General features: G+C 41.6%; 1 protein-coding gene across 2 annotated transcripts in view; it reads left to right on the top strand.

The window, feature by feature from the left end:
* Positions 1 to 18,638, top strand: part of LOC140121224 (uncharacterized) — a 57,810-nt gene extending 39,172 nt beyond the window's left edge. Inside the window, exons 4-11 of one of the 2 annotated variants that reach the window (XM_072140562.1) lie at positions 2,821 to 3,354; positions 4,908 to 5,027; positions 6,720 to 6,911; positions 8,539 to 8,634; positions 10,002 to 10,049; positions 11,732 to 11,900; positions 16,186 to 16,303; positions 17,050 to 18,638. In XM_072140562.1, coding sequence (XP_071996663.1) covers positions 2,821 to 3,354; positions 4,908 to 5,027; positions 6,720 to 6,911; positions 8,539 to 8,634; positions 10,002 to 10,049; positions 11,732 to 11,900; positions 16,186 to 16,303; positions 17,050 to 17,182 — 1,410 coding nt within the window. In that variant the 3' untranslated portion in view covers positions 17,183 to 18,638. Of the gene's footprint in view, positions 1 to 2,817; positions 3,355 to 4,907; positions 5,028 to 6,719; positions 6,912 to 8,538; positions 8,635 to 10,001; positions 10,050 to 11,731; positions 11,901 to 16,185; positions 16,304 to 17,049 lie in introns of both variants that reach the window. The other variant, XM_072140561.1, reaches the window with a different exon arrangement.
* The last annotated feature ends 1,589 nt before the right edge of the window (positions 18,639 to 20,227 follow it).

The following is a 20,227-nucleotide window of genomic DNA, read 5'->3' as shown; positions in this document are numbered from 1 at the left end:
CTTGATCGCAGACACTGTTTACTGTGTAAGTGTCAGGACTCGGGGCCCACCGGAGGTTTCTCCGGTACTCCGCTGGGCCAGTCCGACGCTGGTGCTACCCCAGCAGCCACAGTGCCACCCCCTTTCTCGCTCTGGGAAAAAACTACAAATTCCTCACCTGTCCTCGCTCCCCTGAAAAGCGTCAGCAGTCGTCTTCTCTGCTCTTGTGTGCCCTAGCTGATAACAATCAGTTGTGGTTCAGTAGATACAGTTTTCCTTGTAAAATGTAAAATGTAAATGCATTGAAATATTGTGTGAATAATGTGGTGATGCTTCTAGCGACTGTCAGAATAGATTCCGATCTTGTCATGTCCTCCTTACTTCAGACTGCAGGAGTTATCATGGGTGCAATGTGATTGTATTGTCTACTGGGATGACAGAATATTAATTAACTTGGCAGAAAAAAAAATTAAAACATAAATTAATACTTGTTATTTATTAACACAACAATAATAATTGTGACAACATAACAACAGCAAATAAAGGCACAGACTGGAAAATTTCCCAGGTTTAGATGATAAGGGAAACCATCATATTCTATGAAACATAAGCCTTATGAGGTTTTTCTTCCAGTCACTGTTTATAGCATCCAATCATAATGGTTACAAGGAATGGAAAATATTTTACTTAAAGGAAATCTACCACCGGATGAAGAATTGTAAACCAAGCACACTGACATCCTGGCGCATCCCCCTCTGGCAGGATCTGCTCTTATTTTAGCTCCTTATGCCCTTATTTTTACAAAAAAAGGCTTTAAAAACTTTGCAGATGAACCTTAGGGCTCCAGGCCCCATAGCTGTTAATTGAGCCCAGAGCCCCTCGAGTTAATTTGCATTATTTTTAAAGCCATTTTTTGTAAAAACAAGGACATAAGAAGCTAAAAGAAGAGCGGATCCTGCCAGAAGGGGCACACACTAGCATGTAAATGTGCTTGGTTTAAAGGGAACCTGTCACCAGGAGAGCCATTTTTAGCACTCCCCCAGTCCCCCCACCCTTGGGGAACTGCTCCTCCATGTGACCTTTTCAAATATATGCAAACACCCATCACTGAGCTTAGCGACGCCCCCTGCTCCTCTACAGCCAATCCCGAATGAGGGGAGTTATTCATATATTTGAAAAGGTCCCATGTTTCCCAAGGGTGGGGGGGAACTGCTCCTTTCCAGCCCCTCCCAATAGGCAACTGCCTAGTCACACAGCAGATGCTAAGGTTCTGTAAAACCAATTTTTTATACAAAAACACTTTGGCAGTGTATGTACTATGCTCTGTGGGGACTGGGGGAGTGCTAAAAATGGGTCTCCTGGTGACAGGTTCCCTTTAAAATCCTTGATCCTATGGTAGATTTCCTTTAAATCAGATATTGAATCTGATCAATATGAAGGTAAAAACAAAATACCAACATTTTCATTCATACTGTATAAAAATATATATAATATATAAATATGTATACAAATTTTCTTTAATACCTTGAGGACAGTTCCTGTTTGGGCATATTGTTATATGTTTCCATCCCCTTCTAGCTGATATAGGCATATCAGCCCTTGTTTTTGCAGTAAAAATTGTATTTTGCAATGGCTTAATTTTACGGTAAAAATACAATAATATTCATAAATTAAAATGTATCAACTTTATCTTGGGGAGAAGCACTGAATAAATGGCCTATTCTGACACTAGATTTTTAATTACAGTTTTTGCACAGTTTAAAAAGACATGCAGAAAATAATGGGGGTCATGATCGGATTGTGGCGCAACGGCGTTGGCGTGCACGCAACGGAAATCGGGGGCGTGGCCGAACGAAAACCTGACACACGCTTACCTTCACCAGGAATAGGATCGTGAACTCCGGTGGACCTTGGCGGACTTCAGCGCAGCAGCGACACCTGGTGGACGTCGGAGGAACTGCTTTAGTGAATTGCCAGAAGACCCGAAACCACCGTAGAGAACGCGCCGCTGGATCGCGAATGGACCGGGTAAGTAAATCTGCCCCATTGTATAGGATGAAGAGACACTTGGCCCACATTCATCAAAACTAGTGCAGACTGCACCATGTGCCGTTTACGTGTAGAGAATGGAGGGTGCACCACATTCATGAAATGTGCGCCACTTTTTTTGGACACTGTATGATAAATTTGGAGCACCGTCCGACTGTGCACAGGAACACCCCTTTCAGTGCCACAATTGTGCCGCATGCACCAGAAATGTGTCTCAGACACTTTATAAATACATGTGCAAACAGCAGTTTGCTCTAAAAATAATGTGCAAAGTCAGACAAAAAACTGCCACAGGAGCTTTAGTAAATGTGGGCCAATATATGTGCAGGCTTTCTTATGTTTTACTACTTTAGCAAAAGTAGCAAATGAAACAAAGAAATGTAAAGGGTACTGAATAATTTCCATACCCACTGTAAGCCAAGATTGTTGCAGATGGAACAAAATACAGTTTTGTTATACAGTGATAGGGAAAATGACAATATTGTGCATGTTTTTGTATATGTATTTTAATACCTTTAAAAACATGTAACTTTTTATAACTTCTCACAAGGGAACTTTTAAAATTCAATGTACACTGAAAGGCTGTGCCTAATAGGCTTCTGTACTTGGAAGACCTACAGTCAGGTTATGGCAGCCTTACAGAAAATCTCCTAGCGGGTTCATTGTATATTGATACTAGGACATACTAGAATCTCACATTTTATTTGTTAGAGGTGTCAAGTATTTAAATCTTGCATGTATTTTTACTTTGCAAATCAAATCAACATCATCTTAAAATATGTGTCTCAGCAGCTACAGACGTCTTTCCCCCCAATTCACCTCAGCCTCATCTCCAACTCGAAACCGCTGGATAGAAAACTCAAGGATCATGCATCAAACTCAGATCTCACTCGAGAAATGCGAGGGGAAAAATTCAATTTACCACAAGTGGAAAAAGTATTAGAGAAAACCCCCAAACCTGCTAAGACATTCCTTGACAAGTCCAAATATTCCAAGGATTTTGGATGCACCACTAGTAATCTGGTCAATGTGCCTACATTTTCTTATGATGGACAAAAGGAAATTAGACTGGAAAAGCAAACTTGGCTGGAGGTACCAGTTCCAAAGACCTCAGATCGCTTGTCTCCTGAAATAGTCAAGCTCCCAGAATGTCAGTCATGTAAAAATGAGAAGAAAATGAGAAATGATTATGACAAGGTCCTTGTGATGACAAAGAGGGAAAATGAAGCCCTGCAGCTCAAGATTAGTGAGTTAGAAGCTGAGCTGCGAAGACAAGAAGTCAATAAGAAGTCCAAAGAAGAACATGACTGTACATCTGTCAGTGTGGTAAGCGGGATTAACAAAGTTGGTTGATCTTCTTACAAAGAGTCATTTAATGTATAGCTGAGACATTAATGGCTCATTGACTGAACGTCTATGAGTCTGCATACAGATACATGGCACATATTACAGGGCTTAGAGGGTCCATGTTATGAGGACAAATCCATTTTTGACATAAAGCCAGAGAGAAATCAGCTGATCAATTTATGTTTGGTCCCTACTACTATGTGTCATCATTAGGGGAAGATGCAGCAGGTCGTAGACTGCATTACTGTGGCATCTGCTGCAGGGAAAAAGTATTACATTCAAATGAACGACCATGGATAAAGGGAATATCTAAGAGCAAGTCATTTTTGTCTACTAGAAAGGGGAGCAGTGCTATAAAAAATGGGGAGTGGCATATGCTGAAATGGAAGGGAGTAGATAGGTACACATTTTGCTGCCTTCCCTACCTGTAGACAAAATCACTAAATCTCAGACAAACCCATCCATACCAGCATCGTCTTCTGTCCGCAGTAGGTGGCTTAGAAGGCTTTGATTCGTCTCAGTGTTCTTTGTGAACTGTGGCTAGATTACTGCTGTTTTGGGATGGTTTGAACACCAACCTGCTCCTCTGCTGCCCAGCCTTGTCCAGCAAGGGCTACTATAGCGATGGACGGCCGATCCAGTGAGCTGCTGGGGATGGCGTCCAGGAAATTCTTTATATACCTACCAAGTTCAATTACATGTTGCTGGTTCTACTAGTCTCTTCATACCGTTTCCCGATTTCTGCTTGCTATTACTTTGCTATTTTGTGTATCTGACCTCTGCTACATTTACTCTACTTCTCTCTAGATATTTGCTTCACCATCTTGGTTATGACCTGGTTCTATCTGACTCAACTTGTTTGTCTGTATCTGTTGTTTGTCCTCCTGTGTCTTTGTTAATTCTTCCTCTGACTCCATCTGCTCCACCATCCAGCAGCTTCCAGAAGAAGTAAGTTTTCCCTCTCAACTTGAAGGGTATTTCAGGCTCTGTTAGTAGGTTCCTGAAAGTGGATTCCCCCTTATCAAGGAAATTTGTCTGCTGTTGGCAGGGCCATAGCCCTCGGGAATATTGCAGGGTTAGTTTGCCACCCCTTACCCAGTCTGACAGCTTGCTGTCAGCTTACTTTGGCTCTTATCATCCTCCCTCCTTTTCTCCTAATCTGCTTTTAATTTTGGAATCTTTACTGAATTCCATTTTGCTAGCTATATAGACAGAAACTCGATGGGGTGTCAGATTACAATAAAGCTCTAATGGAAATGTTTGTAAATATAGTATTTTACCTCAGTCATATCTTCTAGGAAATATTGATTGGATTGAAAAATATTGACTTAATTACCATTCATTCATCTGTTTGCAATTTCTCTCAACAATCCCTAACAATTATACCATTACCCTACACATTTCCGTTACACATTTCAGAATTGTATGAAAAATCCACAGTGCATTGGACCATTGTATTAAAATGGAAAAATAGGGGAAAAATACAAATTCATTGCTTCTTTGTAATTCCTAAAATAATTCTTTGGATGTAGGATGTTCCAGATGAAGCGTGCATGGAAAACAGTGATAACAATTACAAGGATACAATCGCTATAAATTGTGAAGACTTTCGAAATCTTGAGAACAGCAACAGAGAGAAACAGGAGAAGATTGTGAGTCATTTTTTTATTAACTGGTTTTTTTTTAATTGGGATTTTTTAATTTAATTGAGATTATAGAATTTTTGATTCTTGAAATTCTGTAATTCTTTCACCTTTGTTAAAGGACATCTACCACTAGCATCAAAATTGTAAACCAAACACACTAACATGCTGGTGTTATGCCCCCTCTGGTGGTATCCCCTCTTCTTTAAGCTTCCTATGGCCTTATTTTAAAGAAAAATAGGCTTTAAAAATTATCTAATTGAGCCAGAGGGGCTCCAGGGCTCCATTAACACTTATGGAGCCTGGAGCCCCTCAAGGTAATTAGCATAATTTAAAAATATCAGGGCATAAGAAGCCCAAAGAAAAGCAGATTCTACCAGACGGGGTCCACACCAGTATGTCAGTGTGTTTGGTTTACAATCCTTGATCCTGGTGGTGGATATCCTTTAAGGTGTGTTACAAATGCTTAATTGGGGAACAGCTATGTTATCGGGTTAGTGTTTGTGATGTGGACAGGTCACTGCTATGGCCACATGCCTGTGAAAAGACAATATTGCTGCAGCAGGAAGAACAGTCCAGTAGGGGGTACTGGGAAGCTGAACAGGAGTGGTGGGAAACTGGTAAGGTAAACATACATTTCATAACATTTTAAGAAATTTTGGAACTGACTAAATTCATATTGAGGGAAATTCTATTTTTTTACAGATTAACTTCAAGACACATGCTCAAGGCTATGTTAAGAATGTTAAAAGAATGTAATACTGTACCGAATTGCTACTAAGCACACATATTGTAACTCATTGGACACATGATTTATAATACTGTTGTGATATGAAGTGGTATGTGGTGCGGAAGGGAATTTCGTTACTTGTGTATAATTGAGACATTAACTACTGTTATGTTCCTGGTTGTATTGAAATATCATACATGGAGTAACTTAAAGAAAATCCACAGCATGGGGACACCTGGTCAGCTTTTTAAATTATGCTAATGAGCCTTAAGGGCTTTTCAGGTTGTTACCAGAGCCCCTTTGTAATAGGCTGTTACAGTGTGAAGGAGCACTTCCTCCCTCCCATTGTGTGAGATTACATCATCCATCCGCATCATCCATCCACTGTAGAAGGTCATGTGACCAAAGCATTAAAAGTTTACACTGAATAACTGCGCTCCGGTCACATGAGCTTTTATTGGGTCGGGAGCTGTAGCCCTGAGGACAGAAGATTACCACAGTCACAGTGCCTGGATCTAGGAGTAAGTGTCCCTGGTTTATACTGATGGATTTTGATGGTTGCTTTGCTTTAAATGTTTTTCCAAGAATTATTATGGATGGCCTATTATTATGGCGGACATCAATGGTTAATACATGGGAGAAGAAACCCAGCATATGCCCTGACCATCGATAGTAATTAACGATTACAAGTCCCATAATGACCAGAAATAGTGCTACTCCTCATGTATATACTCTGAACTATTGATTTTTGCTAATTTTTTTGGAAAAGCTAGGCATGCTTTAAGAAAAATAATACACAGTTATATCATCTCTTCTTTAAAGAAGCCAGGGATCACCTATCTAAATGCAAGACAAATCTTCTTGCATGGAGGAGTTTTAATATCTGTCCTAAATTCTGTTTCCTGACACAATATTACACAATTATCAAAAAGCGTTTGACTTATTCTCCCAGCTATTGTTTCCTGCAATAGGACTGTTTGCTAACAGAAATTGAAGAGCTAAATGCAAAGCTCAATACAATACAAAATGCTGAAAGAAACCAGGAACACTGGAATAAGACTAAGCAGAGCAAATTGGTTTCTGATATAGAAGACTTGAGGTCGCAGCTGGAGAAGGCCAAAGAGCGTGAAAACTCCAAAGTCTCCTGTCTGGAGGGAGAGAAGGTATAATTAACATGAAATGTTATTTCAGAATCCCATAAATCTTAGTTTTGTGAAGTGGCCTCATAGGAACTCAAATATTTAATAGGAATGAGACTTTATATGTAGAAGTAATTTATAATTTTACATCACTGCTAATTTCTGGCTGTACAGTTCTTGTTATGTTGTGTGAGACTTAAATTAAAGGAAATCTACCACCAGGATTAAGGATTGTACACCAAGCACACTGACATAATGGTGTGTAGCCCCTCTGGCAGGATCTGCTCTTCTTTTAGCTTATTATGCCTTTGTTTTTAAGAAAAAAAGGCAAATTATGCAAATGAGTCTGAGGGGCTCCAGGCTCCATTAACACCTATGGATGCTGGAGCCCCTTAGGCTCAATCGTATCATTTTTAAATTCTTTTTTTGTAAAATCAAGGACATATGAAGCTAAAAGAAGAACAGATCCTGCCAGAAGGGGTACACACCAGAATGTAAGTGTGCTTGGTGTACAATCCTAACACCTGGTGGTAGATGTCTTTTAACACTTTAAGGGGTTGTCCAGTCACAACTAGTTATTCCCTATCGACAGGATATGGGATAACGTATTGAGTGTGGGGGAACCAGCGGTGGAGCCCTCAGAGATCAAGAGAATGGGGTTCTACTGTACCCTAAATGATTGGAGTGACAGCGGTCTATGGCAGTGATGAATAGAGATGAATAGAGCAGTAGGATCATGTCTGACCAGCTGCAATGTTCATTTGGAATACAACGCAACGGACCCTTTCTTGTGATCTGTGGGAATCCCACCACTGGGACCCGCACCATTCAGCTAGTTAGGGAAAACTTGATGTGCAAATTAGCTGAGATGTCACTTTTTACCTGCGACAGGTCACTTTTAGAGTCTGCAAGAGAAGCGTCTCCTGAGATGCCCCTATCTTAAACTCCACTGTAGTTGCTTTTGGTGTTATAGTAATGTTTTTGAAATCATGGTTTAATTTTTAGTCTCTTTATGCCTTTCACTCAATCTCAAATCTCTGCCTTGGTCTTCAAAGACAGAGGGGCTTATTTACTAAGGGTCCCATGGCTGCATTTCCGTCGTGTTTCCCAATGTTTTCGGGGATCGCGCCGCAGGTACAGGCATTTAGCAGGCGATTGTGTTGCACGCGATCGGATTTTGCCGCATTGGCGCCGGCTTTCAATCGGGGGGCATGCCGTTGGACGATCCGACGCGGTATTTAACAGTAAAATTGTGTTGCATGACATGCACTAACATACACCGGGAAGAAGAAGGTGAACTCCGGATGACCTGAGCGGGGAAGCGACACATGCAGGAAATTGGGCACACGATCTTAGTGAATCGAGGCAGAGTTCATTCTCGTCAGACACTCCAGATCGGGGAACGCGCAGGGACGGGTAAGTAAATGTGCCCCAATCTGTATGCTCACATATTTTAGTTTACATAAAGCTATAAAGGTATAGATAGAGGGTAGGGAGTAGATGAGGAGACAGTTACAGTATTTGGTGAATTTCCTATATAATATCACAGCCTTTTTTAGTATTAATTCTCTTTCCAATAATGGTCAGTACTTCTTTTTAATGTCGTTTATAATGGTGCTTTTTCATTTATGTGTCTAACTCTACTTTACAGGCTGAAAACCTCAAGAAGTTGGAGATTACAAAGGCTGAATTGGAAAAGCTTAAGAAAAGACGTTCCCCAGCAATAGCGGAATTACGCAAAGAAAATGTAATTTACATATTGCATAGTTTCTGCACTTAATTTTATCATTTTATACTGTCTGATACACACTTTGTAGCCACATCAGGAGAGCAGCAAGAATACCACTTAGAGACATACGAGACATATGATAAAGTCGCCGCCACTACGAACCGCCATATACATGAAGATGCCTCAGCCACATGGTGTATCTGCTGGCCGGGCTGCACAGTGTACTATTGTGCTATTAACCAGCGACCCTTGAAAAAGTTTGAATGGTCCCAGGGTATAGCGAATCTGTAGATGGGAGGCAGAAACACCCCGCACTGGCCCACTCCGCAGCAGGCCCCTACCCCCCTTCAAACCACTCCACACCTACTTGGCATGGAGGAGGCATAAAGAGGGAGGATAATCACAATTACTGGCGGTTCACTAGTAACTGATTATTTCAGGACTTGTACAAAAGAAAACTGGCATACAAGCCCTGATAGATGCCCCCCATGGTGTGTGCTCCAGGGGTATATACCACTCAGATCTATATTCTCAATTACATGCATTTGTATCTAATATGATCGAAATGATGTGTCAATAAAAATCTCTCTTAGAGTTATTGCATTTTCAGTACATTTTATGAATGGGAAAGCTTAAGGATAAAAATGAATCCAGAACTGATGGATCCTTTTCCAGATGAATATTGGGAATAGTGAGAGCTTATTGTGCTGCACCTGATGAAATGCTCTATATACATTGGATAAAACTTCAACTTTTTAGACGACGAGTTGTCAACAGGGTCCTCTTTGTAAGACCAAAATGGTTTAGCACTAAAGAGTATTCACATAAACTTAATATCATAATATCATAGTTTATATGGTTGAAAAAAGACACATGTCCATCAAGTTTAACCATGGAAGGGAAGGGATTGGATGAGGAAGGGAAGATCCTTCACTGATAACAGGAACAGGAGTTCTACACACTCCATCAGCCTCACAGAAGTGAATATAATGATAAAAGCCATACACTGGTCTTGATAACCCCTTCATTGGTAAGGGCCATGTAACTTTTTCAAATTTATCCCAACTCATAGTTGAGGAAGATTTTCATCTTTGCCAGAAAACTTTCTCTTTTTTTCAAAAGCAGCAATGGTGTCAAATGTGATTATAATGGGAAATAATGGAGTGAGCTACTGAACGGCCAGAGCACCTTTATATTGATCTTGCATAGAGTTGTGATCCAAATAGTAGCCCACTTGTGGATCAGACCAATGGAAATATATTATATGCAGTTTATGTGTGGTGCCATAATGTCAAGACCAACCAGAATCAATAAGGAATATTTCCATTTCTTTTTTTGATCATGACTACACAATTTAAAATTTACACAATTTTTTTATTTTTCAGGAATGTTACTTACTAGAAATTGAGAAATTGAAAGCTTATTCTGAGAAGGTAACTTGTATTTTATTCTAGATGCTTATGAAGGAATATCTCTGTACAACAACCCTTGTCCGTTTATATACTTTAGGGCATATAGAGGTAGGTGGTCACAATTTACAAAGGCTCTAGTGATCCAGCACATCCCATGTGTCCCATGTGTTCTTATATGAATGTCCATCATGGAACGGCACTACATGCAGGGAATCTTGAGCCTTAACACAGTGAGGGGGCTTACCGACCTGATTCTGATGTAAACTTCGACAATCCGAACCTTAATACCGACTCAATTTTATTTTTTGGCGCATTTATAGTACTGCCAAGCGCCAAATAAATGATGTCTGTGCACCACATTAATGTATTACAGTGTAGAAGCTGAAAGCTAGCCAGAAACACCACAATCGTATCCTACCACACAGGTAATAAATCCCCCTCAGTTTGTCTTGGTGATAACAGATGACGTCCAAACAAAAAGTAAGAGATGTCAAACTTTATTTTTAGGGTATTGTGATTCCATGGGGTTGGGGTCACCTCTACGTAATAGAAGGGAGAGCCACTATTGAAAGAGGTTCACGCTCTAATGAGCCAGTATCATCCATGTGTTACATAGAAGGCCACTAATGGTCATGAAAACTACATTTCACCTGCAGGGGATTTTGTGCCTTCCTAGGTAATAACAGGTGCTACCCAAAAATAAGAGACAGCTAACTTTATTTTTAACAATGTATTCAGTATTCATTGAGACACTGAACCATCAGGGGTGGCCAAGACTTAAAGGGGTTCTCCGGGTTTAATTTTTTTTTTTATGTCCGGGCTGGGGAAGGCTAGTTAAACATAATAAACATGTACTTACCCCCTCCGGCGCCGCCGTTGTCCCGCGCCACGGTCCCTTCGATCCGTGCCCCTGTTTGTTTACAGGGGCACGGAAGCCGCGCACAGGGAGCTTCCGGTCCACGATGTGGCCGGAAGCTCCCATGCGCACCATCTCTCAGCGCTTACAACGCTGAGAGATGGTGCGCATGGGAGCTTCCGGCCGGCCGGAAGCTCCCTGTGCGCCGGTGTAATGAAACCGGCGCACAGAGAAGACGGGCCGCGGCGCGGGACATCGGCAGCACTGGAGGAGGTAAGTACATGTTTATTATGTTTAACTAGCCCTCTCCAGCCCGGACATAAAAAAAAATTTAAACCCGGATAACCCCTTTAAGAGCTCAATGCTAATTGAAAACCATCAGTATTCTGAATACTGTCCCAAAATGACTGTTGACCTGAGGTTGCCAGAAGGAAGAGCAGGTGCTGGAGGTTCTTATTGAATTGAGTTGTCACTGATGACGCATACTGGGGGATTTATCAAGGCTTATACCAGAATACAAGCCTTTATAAAGGAGCCGTTCCTTGTGAATGGCCAGGAATTGCGACTATTTTCCCCTCTTAGTTAGGAGTGTAGTGGATCGTGTCGGGATGTGGACATCAAGTCTACTACAGACCGGGTCGCACCTTCTCGATATATCATGCTCAAGCAAAGGGACGGGAGGAACACAATGCACCAAGGTTGGATAAATCCCCCCCACACTGCTTATCAGGGCGGTGCTGATTCTCAGTACAAAAACACTCGTACAAGGAGTCATGTTATAAATGTGTGACTAATCTTCAGACCCAAGTTTGGTTTTATGCCTGTTATTCCTTGAATGGTATTACAGATGAAAGAAGAAAACTTGTCTCTCTCCGACACCATTCGAGTATTGCACCAGGAACTAGAGAAGAGGTCCATATCTTCCAGTTTTAGTCCTCCACTGTACACATCTGGAGCTGAGGTTCTGCTGATCTCTCATGGGAATGCACCAGAATATACACACACAGGAACAACAGGTGAAAAGAAAAGTGCACAAATTGGTCTTTTTTAGTGTTCCTACAATGATGACGTGATGACTACTCACACATGACTGCAGCTGCCGATAACTGCTCTTAGTTTATTAGTTGTACAGTAAGTACATGTGTGGAAAGCTAATATAGAATGATGGGTGCAGTGGTCCTGGAGCAGTAAAATAAACCACGGAGTACAAATTATTTAGTTTTTTTTACAGAGTTCCCTTCAATTCTTTAATATAACCCACAGAGAAACTGTGGGAAAGTGGGTTTTAATAAATATTTCAACTACCCTCCCCCCCTTTCCATATGTTTCCCTTAGAACATACTCCATAAATAAGAATGGGCATTATCATTGCAACTCTTCCCCCCCCCTCCAATACACTACATCCACAACTACTGGACGGGATGGTGCAGAGTGGGCTGTAGTCGGAATAGTTGTAACACCATTTATAACCAGGCAGGACCTTGCATAGAATTAATCCAGCCAGAGCCTCTTAGTATATTTGGCGCAACATCCGTATGTTGGTCTAAGCACTTGGCTGCCCACATTTCACAGGATGGGAGTCCTGGCATCAAACACAAATATGTTGCAAGGACTCCCTGTCTCCTTGCACTATTAACTGTTATAGTACCAGAGCTGCAGTTCGGTTTGCAGACAGGGAGTCTTTGCATCATATTTCTGTAGGATCCAAGTACCCCTGTCTTATGCAGTCCGTAGGATCGGACCAACATAAGGGTCTGTTTCCACATGCTGCACATATTCGCAAATGACAGATATCCAGACTTGCTGGATGGAAGCTGCTATTGGCAGTGTTTGGCAGCGCCAAATTGGCAATCTTAAAGGAAACCTACCACTTACAAGTGGTAGGTTTAGACACATATACATGGCACCAGCTCAGGGTGAGCTGGTGCCAGAGCATATTTTTGTTAGGGGAACAAAGCCCCTATCGCCGTTTTATAAGTTATATTAATTTATAACTCGGCGCACCGCACTTGGGCACGGCGCACCATGCGCGTGCCCGTGCGTGCGCCGGATTCTAACGTGCTGGAGAGACGGTGACGTCACCGATCTCCCCGGCACACGCGCGCCTGCGCAACTTAGCACGGGGAAACAGGCCGTGCTAAGTTGCGCAGGCGCGCGTGTGCCGGAGAGCTCGGTGACGTCACCGGCTCTCCAGCACTTTAGAGTTATAAGTTAATATAACTTATAAAACGGCGATAGGGGCTTTGTTCCCCTAACAAAAATATGCTCTGGCACCAGCTCACCCTGAGCTGGTGCCATGTATATGTGTCTAAACCTACCACTTTTAAGTGGTAGGTTTCCTTTAATTTTGTGGGCCACAAGGTGCAATGTTGCTTCAACCAATATATATAACTAGGATGCAGTCATCTCTGATATTTCTCCGCACAGTCACATGCCAGTTTTTCAGTTTTCATAGGCTCTAGATACAGGAGGCAGCCATGCATAGCTAACTACTGAAATGTCCCAGCAAATTAATTTTTCCTGCATTTGATCTTTTCTGTGAACAGGCAGAATGAAAGGTCAGATAAGCTCCATTAGTTGAGCACGGTCTTTTGTATTCGCCATTATGCGTTCTATAAATAGCGATTTGTCAAGATAAAGCTCTTAAATGTGTTTCTAATTATAGAGCCACGAGGTGAGGGTTCCTCCATTAGTCATATCGGGCTTCACATACACGAGTCTGCAGGGCAATAATGCACAACGCTAAATGTATTTAATGGCTGACTAAAACGTGCGTAGACAGGAAATTTCTCACATAGAAACGTATAGTGTGACTCTAAAAACAATGGCAAGATGTCTCTCATAGAGGCCTTATAATATGGCTCCTACGGCTTAGGAGTTTACTGGGTAGCAGCGCCTGCAGTGCCTCTACAGACAAGCTCCACTAGTAGTATTTTGGTAATTCAGAGTAGGCTGTAAGCTTGGCCCAATGTAGTGTTCTTGTGGATAGGTCATAAATAGATTAAGTAAATAGTTTAAAGAGGACCTGTCACAACCATGATTAACAATGCCTGCTGACAAAAGGTTACAAGTCCTCCCAATATCACCTAAAATTAACTGCCAGTGGGGCACTGTACCTTAATTACAGCCATTTTCCTGATATGCAATTAGCTATCCTGACTCATGTCTGCTGGCTGTGACTCTTCTCTCGCTCAGGCTGGCAGTGAACCACGCCCCCTTATTATGACTGACAGGTCTGTGTCTCTTCAAATCACTGCTCTTCCTCCTTATACTTAAGGACTGTCTGCTAATATTCAACCACAGACATATAAAGCTCTATGTACAGATGGGAAATATTGTGTCATTTTTTACACAGTGCCCTGTCTGTGACCAGTGACATCATTGCAGGTCCTATAGCCTCCAATAGCAAACTTTCCCCCTTGTATGTGATCAAATGAAATCACAACAGCCTATATGATAATAATAATAATTCCTTTATTTATATAGCGCACACAGATAACACAGCACTGCACAGAGTTTGCTAAATCAGTCCATGTCCCCATGGAGCTACCGATCTAATCAACCTCCCAGTATGTTTTGGAGTGTGGGAGGAAACCAGGGGACCTGGAGGAAACCTACAAAAACATGGAGAGAACATACAAACTCTTTGCAGAACCCAGGACCCCATCGCTGCAAGGCTGTAGTGCTTACCACTGAGTCACCGTGCTGCCTGTATGGAGGATGGAGAGGAGTAGAAGTCCATGGGGGCTGCAGTGACTTCATGTGGTTAGATACATGCATGGGGTACAGTTTGTCATTGTTAAGATGAGACCTGAGATTATGTCACATGACATGAATGCTGAATAGAAAGGAGGCATAAGACATAGGACACGCCCCCTCTGATCCCAGGTTAGAGAAGATAAAAGGTGATTTATGTGTATGTAAACAAAAAAAAAATGTAACTATAAGAAGGGGGTCAGTCAGTTAATAGGGCTCTATAGGAACCTGTCATGGACTGTATATGTGAAAATGTGGTGACAGGTTTCCTTTAAGTAATAGTTTCGTAAAACATCTATCCAAGATGTCCGCTACAAAAGGCAATCCGTAACAGTAAAAATTGCATGAAGCTTTCATCTCATAACTGCTTCTGTTTAAGAAACACGCCCTTTATGCCTTTTAAAGACATTAAGAAAAAAAAATCTTATCCAATTATTACTCAGGTTACGTACAAGATAGGCTCTTTAGAACTCGTCATATAGTGTCAACAATTTAGGACACTAAGCTACCCACAGGTCCTTATGGATCATCATATGCACAGTGAAGAAGGGCATCTAAAGACTTAATAAAGGTTGATTAAGGACCCTAAATTGGGACCTGTACTTGTTTTAGGGGCCCAAATCAAGTTGACAGGTCTTATTTAAGTCAAAACAGCTATATTTATTGACTATAACTCCAGCCAAATTAGTTTTTGGGACCTATGAAATTTAGATTTTAAAAAATAGACCAGCACTAAATTAACTCTTATGTGATATACAGGACTTATATAAAACTGTATTTCTGGAAAAAGCAGAAAATCACTATTTTATATTCTGTTTACTTCTAACGTGAATTTCCAGACTTCGTTTTCCTCTAATGTCTCTGAGGATTCTTTGTAATGTAATCAAGAAAGTGTAATCAGCCACAATCCTAAGGAGCATAACAGTATATACTGCGCAGTGATTGGGCAGATGCTACAACCCTCAGTATAAGTATAGGCATTACACAAATCTCATCTATATGTATACGTTCTGGAATGATGTGGTTACATAAGGTGGAGTAGTCACTGGATTTATAATCTCCTAACACATCACCGGGAGTCCGGGACTTTTCATTTCTACTATACAGGCGGTCCCCTACTTAAGGACACCCGACTTACAGACGACTCATAGTTACAGACGGACCCCTCTGCCCACTGTGACCTCTGGTGAAGCTCTCTGGAGGCTTTACTATAGTCCCAGACTGCAATGTCCAGCTGTAAGGTGTCTGCAATGAAGCTTTATTGATAATCCTTGGTCCAATTACATCAAAAAAATTTTAACTCCAATTGTCACTTGGGCAAAAAAAAAAATTTGTCTGGAGCTACAGTGATAAAATATACAATTCCGACTTACATACAAATTCAACTTAAGAACAAACCTACAGAACCTATCTTGTACGTAACCCGGGGACTGCCTGTATTGTCAATTATAGAAACTAGTAACTTTCTTATATTATATATATATATATATATATATATATATATATATATATATATATAATGTCTGTGTGTTTTATATCTCTTAGATTACAAATTCCAGGAGATTGGAAATTGTGGTAAATCTCTACAGAATCTGACGTCAGCTTCTAGTAAAGGTTCTGCAGTGGAAGAACATGTGACTGTGAAGGAAATCTACAGGCAGATGTAAGGATTCTGCCCATACACACATCTAGCCAGAGCAAACGATACATAATATGACATAAGGATGGGATATACTGTAGAGTTTACTCTGCAGGACATTACATAAATGGGGCACTTTGCTGGACATTATGGGGGTCATTTACTAAGGGCCCGATTCGCGTTTTCCCAACGTGTTAACCGAATATTTCCGATTTGCGGCGATTTTCCCTGAATTGCCCCGGGATTTTGGCACACGCGATCGGATTGTGCCGCATCGCGCTGGCATGCACGCGACGAAAATCGGGGGGTGTGGCCGAACGATAACCCGACGCATTTAAAAAAAAAAAAAAGCGTCGCGGGACTTGCGCTTACCTTCACCAGGTCCGGCTTGGTGAAGATCAGTGCATTCCGGGGAACTTTAGCACAGCAGCGCCACCTGGTGGACGTCAGAGGAACTACCTTAGTGAATCCCGGCCGGACCCGAATTCACCGCAGAGAACGCGCCGCTGGATCGCGAATGGACCGGGTAAGTAAATCTGCCCCTCTATCTATGGGGGCACTCTGCTGGACAGTGTGTCAGTATAATATGGTTCACAGACAATTGGGTCACAGACTTACTCTGTTACACTTTTCCCCCAAATCTCCAGATAATCCCTTTAACAAAAGCTGTGCAGGGGGAAAAGTTCTAAATATCAGGTGGATGTGTCAAAGATACAACGATTGAGTTCCTTTGATCATAGAACTAACATGTGCTAATTCAATCCTTGCAGGAAACGGGAAAGGAACTTGTTACTTGATGTCATGGTCATCATGTACGAGAGGAGATGGTTTGTAGAAGAAGCTGTACCACATGTCAGAAGAGCCCTGAAGAAATGTGGAGCCCTGGCTCTCGTTGTGGATTAGATGAGGAATCCCTGTAACTATTTTTACTATGAAAGGATCAGCTATCGGTTTATTGTGTCAATGGGGTGTCCGACACAGATTGTAGGCTAGATATGGTTAGAAATCTAAACCGAGCATTTATATTAGAGTGGACATACTATTTGCAAGGAGACACTAAAATCTTGTATCACCATTGCTCATTTAGACTTACGGCCAGGGTTGGCTCCAAGTTTCAGTAGGCCCCTGGGCCACAGAGCCTCAGTGGGCCGCTTTGCAGTAAACTCGCATGGCAACATTAAACATTTTCCATGTTCCCTAAAATATTCCCTGGTTTATCCTACCAAACTGCTTCCTCATGGTCATTTTTTATACAGCCCCCCCACCCCCCACCAGGTAGGTATTTTATATTAGCCCCCCTCACCTCCTATGTATTCATCCATTCAACCACATGGATTCCTTATGTACAGCCTTATGAGGGCCCCCAGCAGCTCTGGGCCCCGGCACCTGCCCAGGTATGCCCAGTGCTGGCGCCAGCCCAGCTTATGACAAACAGCTCTACTGCGTTACTGAGTCTCTTCCTCACATGGAGGGCTTAATTATCTAAATGCAAAGTGTTCTGTATGTGACAGGCTTCATTTAAAGGCATACAACTTCCACTTTTTCTTGTAACCAACTTACTGAAGATAGAAGAAGTATTCCTACACCTGTCATCCAATTTTAGTCAAAATGAAAGCATGTGCAATAGTCCACCACTGTAACTGGAGGTGTGGCTGGTGTCTGATGTTACCTATTGAGGGCAGTTGTAAAGAAAAGTAATCCGCTGGGTTCATATCCTTTAGGGCAGTGATGGAGAACCTTTTAGAGACCGAGTGCCCAAACTACAACCAAGACCCACTTATTTATCGCATAGCACCAACAGAAATTTAATGTGTGATTTTTGCTCCCTGGTCTGTTAAAGCTTTCATTCATACCAGCACCCTGGGGACACCAATAAAGCAGAAAATAGGAGAAATTTGGATGATCATTATAGCTTCCTCCGACAGGAAGAATTGTCAGGGCCGGAGCAGGAGCTACAATGATAATCCAGATCTGTTCACAACTTCCCACTCCTCCAGTAGTCCCAGGTAGAGCTGTTACTTTAAAATATCTCTGTGCACAGCAAGTCCTGGGCTGTCTGGGACTGCAGGGAGATACCTGGAGTCATCTCTGGTGATGGCCTGGGTGCCACCTCTGGCACTAGTGCCATAGGTTCGCCACCACTGCCTTAGGGTATAGTTGCTCTATAAGTATTTATACAATGAACTCATGAAGACATATTCTGTACTTTCCATTTCTAGAGCTTGCATCCCCCTACCAGTCCATAAACCATCCTTTGGAATGTGTGACCCATCCACAAGGATACTAAATAAATATAAATAAAATCTAAACTTGTATACAATGGTGATTTTACAGATACTACAGTCAGATACTTGAAGTGAAGTTGGAAGACAATGGGGCAGATTTACTTACCCGGTCCATTCGCGATCCAGCGGCGCGTTCTCTGCGGTGGATTCGGGTCCGGCCGGGATTCACTAAGGTAGTTCCTCCGACGTCCACCAGGTGGCACTGCTGCGCTGAAGTCCGCCGAGGCCCGCTGGAATGCACTGAAGTTCACCGGCCTATTCCTGGTGAAGGTAAGCGCGAGTCCCGCAACACTTTTTTTTTTTTTAAATGCGGCGGTTTTTCCGAATCCGTCGGGTTTTCGTTCGGCCACGCCCATCGATTTCCGTCGCATGCATGCCAGCGCCGATGCGCCACAATCCAACCGTGTGCGCCAAAATCCCGGGGCAATTCAGGGAAAATCGCCGCAAATCAGAAATATTCAGGTAACATGTCCGGAAAACGCAAATCGGGCCCTTAGTAAATGACACCCATTGGGAACAAAATATCTGGAAGAAAAAAAATATATCCAATGATATTTATCTATATAATATATAATAGTGAGCTACGAAGAATGTAAAATGTATCAATGCATCCCAGGAAGATTCTGTCTAGTATTGTATAAAATATTTGGTAGCTATGTAACATATTTGTAATGACTTGTATTACATTCAGTACAAATACAATCCACACAAGTGAATGGGATTTTACACACACTTATATAGACAAAGTTACCTGCCGATGGTGCCTCAGTCTTCGTGTCTACATTCTGAGCTGCAAATAATAATAATAAACAAATACTTGACTCAGCCACTAAAAGGTAGATGGAGCTGTGTAAAACTGATCAGTTTGGGTGCTGTGTCAGACCCCAACATATTTAATATTGACAATATATCCTAAGGATAAATCATCAATATCTTTAGTCCAGTAAACCTGTACAGGCAGTCCCTGGGTTACGTACAAGATAGGGTCAATAGGTTTGTTCTTAAGTTGAATTTGCATTAAGTCGGAACTGTATATTTTATAATTGAAGTTGTAGACAATTTTTTTTTTTTGCCCCAGTGACAATTGGATTTTCTAAATTTTTGCTGTAATGGGACCAATGATTACCAATAAATCTTCATTACAGACACCTTACAGCTGATCATTGCAGCCTGGGACTATAGTAACATCCTGAGAGCTTCACCAGATGTCACAGTGGGCAGAGGGTCCGTCTTTAACCAGGACGTCGTCTGTAAGTTGGGTGTCCTTAAGTAGGGGACCACCTGTAATAGATCAGTAATGAAGTGGCAATAAAGACATGAATACACAAAGTGTTTACATTCGGGAAAATATATTTATTTGATGCAAACATTTTATAAAGTTTATAAAGGCTTATTATCAAATATAATAGAATCGATTATGTTATAAATTTACATAAAAATGTATAAATTATTGCAAAAATATAATGTATTTTCTAAATCTCTATAACAAATCACTAAGAGGAAATGAAAACATTTTTAGCCCTTGACAAAAAGATCCAGTGCTTGGATGAAACCAGCTCTACAGATCCGAAACCCACTGACCCAAAGTTATCCACAGGACAGAAAATAACTAGTGGATTCAAAGTTACAGTCATTGCTTGTACCCAAGTTGCGTCCCTAAGTT

This window comes from Engystomops pustulosus, chromosome 3 (assembly GCF_040894005.1).
Source record: "Engystomops pustulosus chromosome 3, aEngPut4.maternal, whole genome shotgun sequence".
NCBI classification, from domain to species: Eukaryota; Metazoa; Chordata; class Amphibia; order Anura; family Leptodactylidae; genus Engystomops; species Engystomops pustulosus.
The sequence above is the reverse complement of the archived record's forward strand: the minus strand, read 5'-3'. Positions and strand labels throughout refer to the sequence as shown.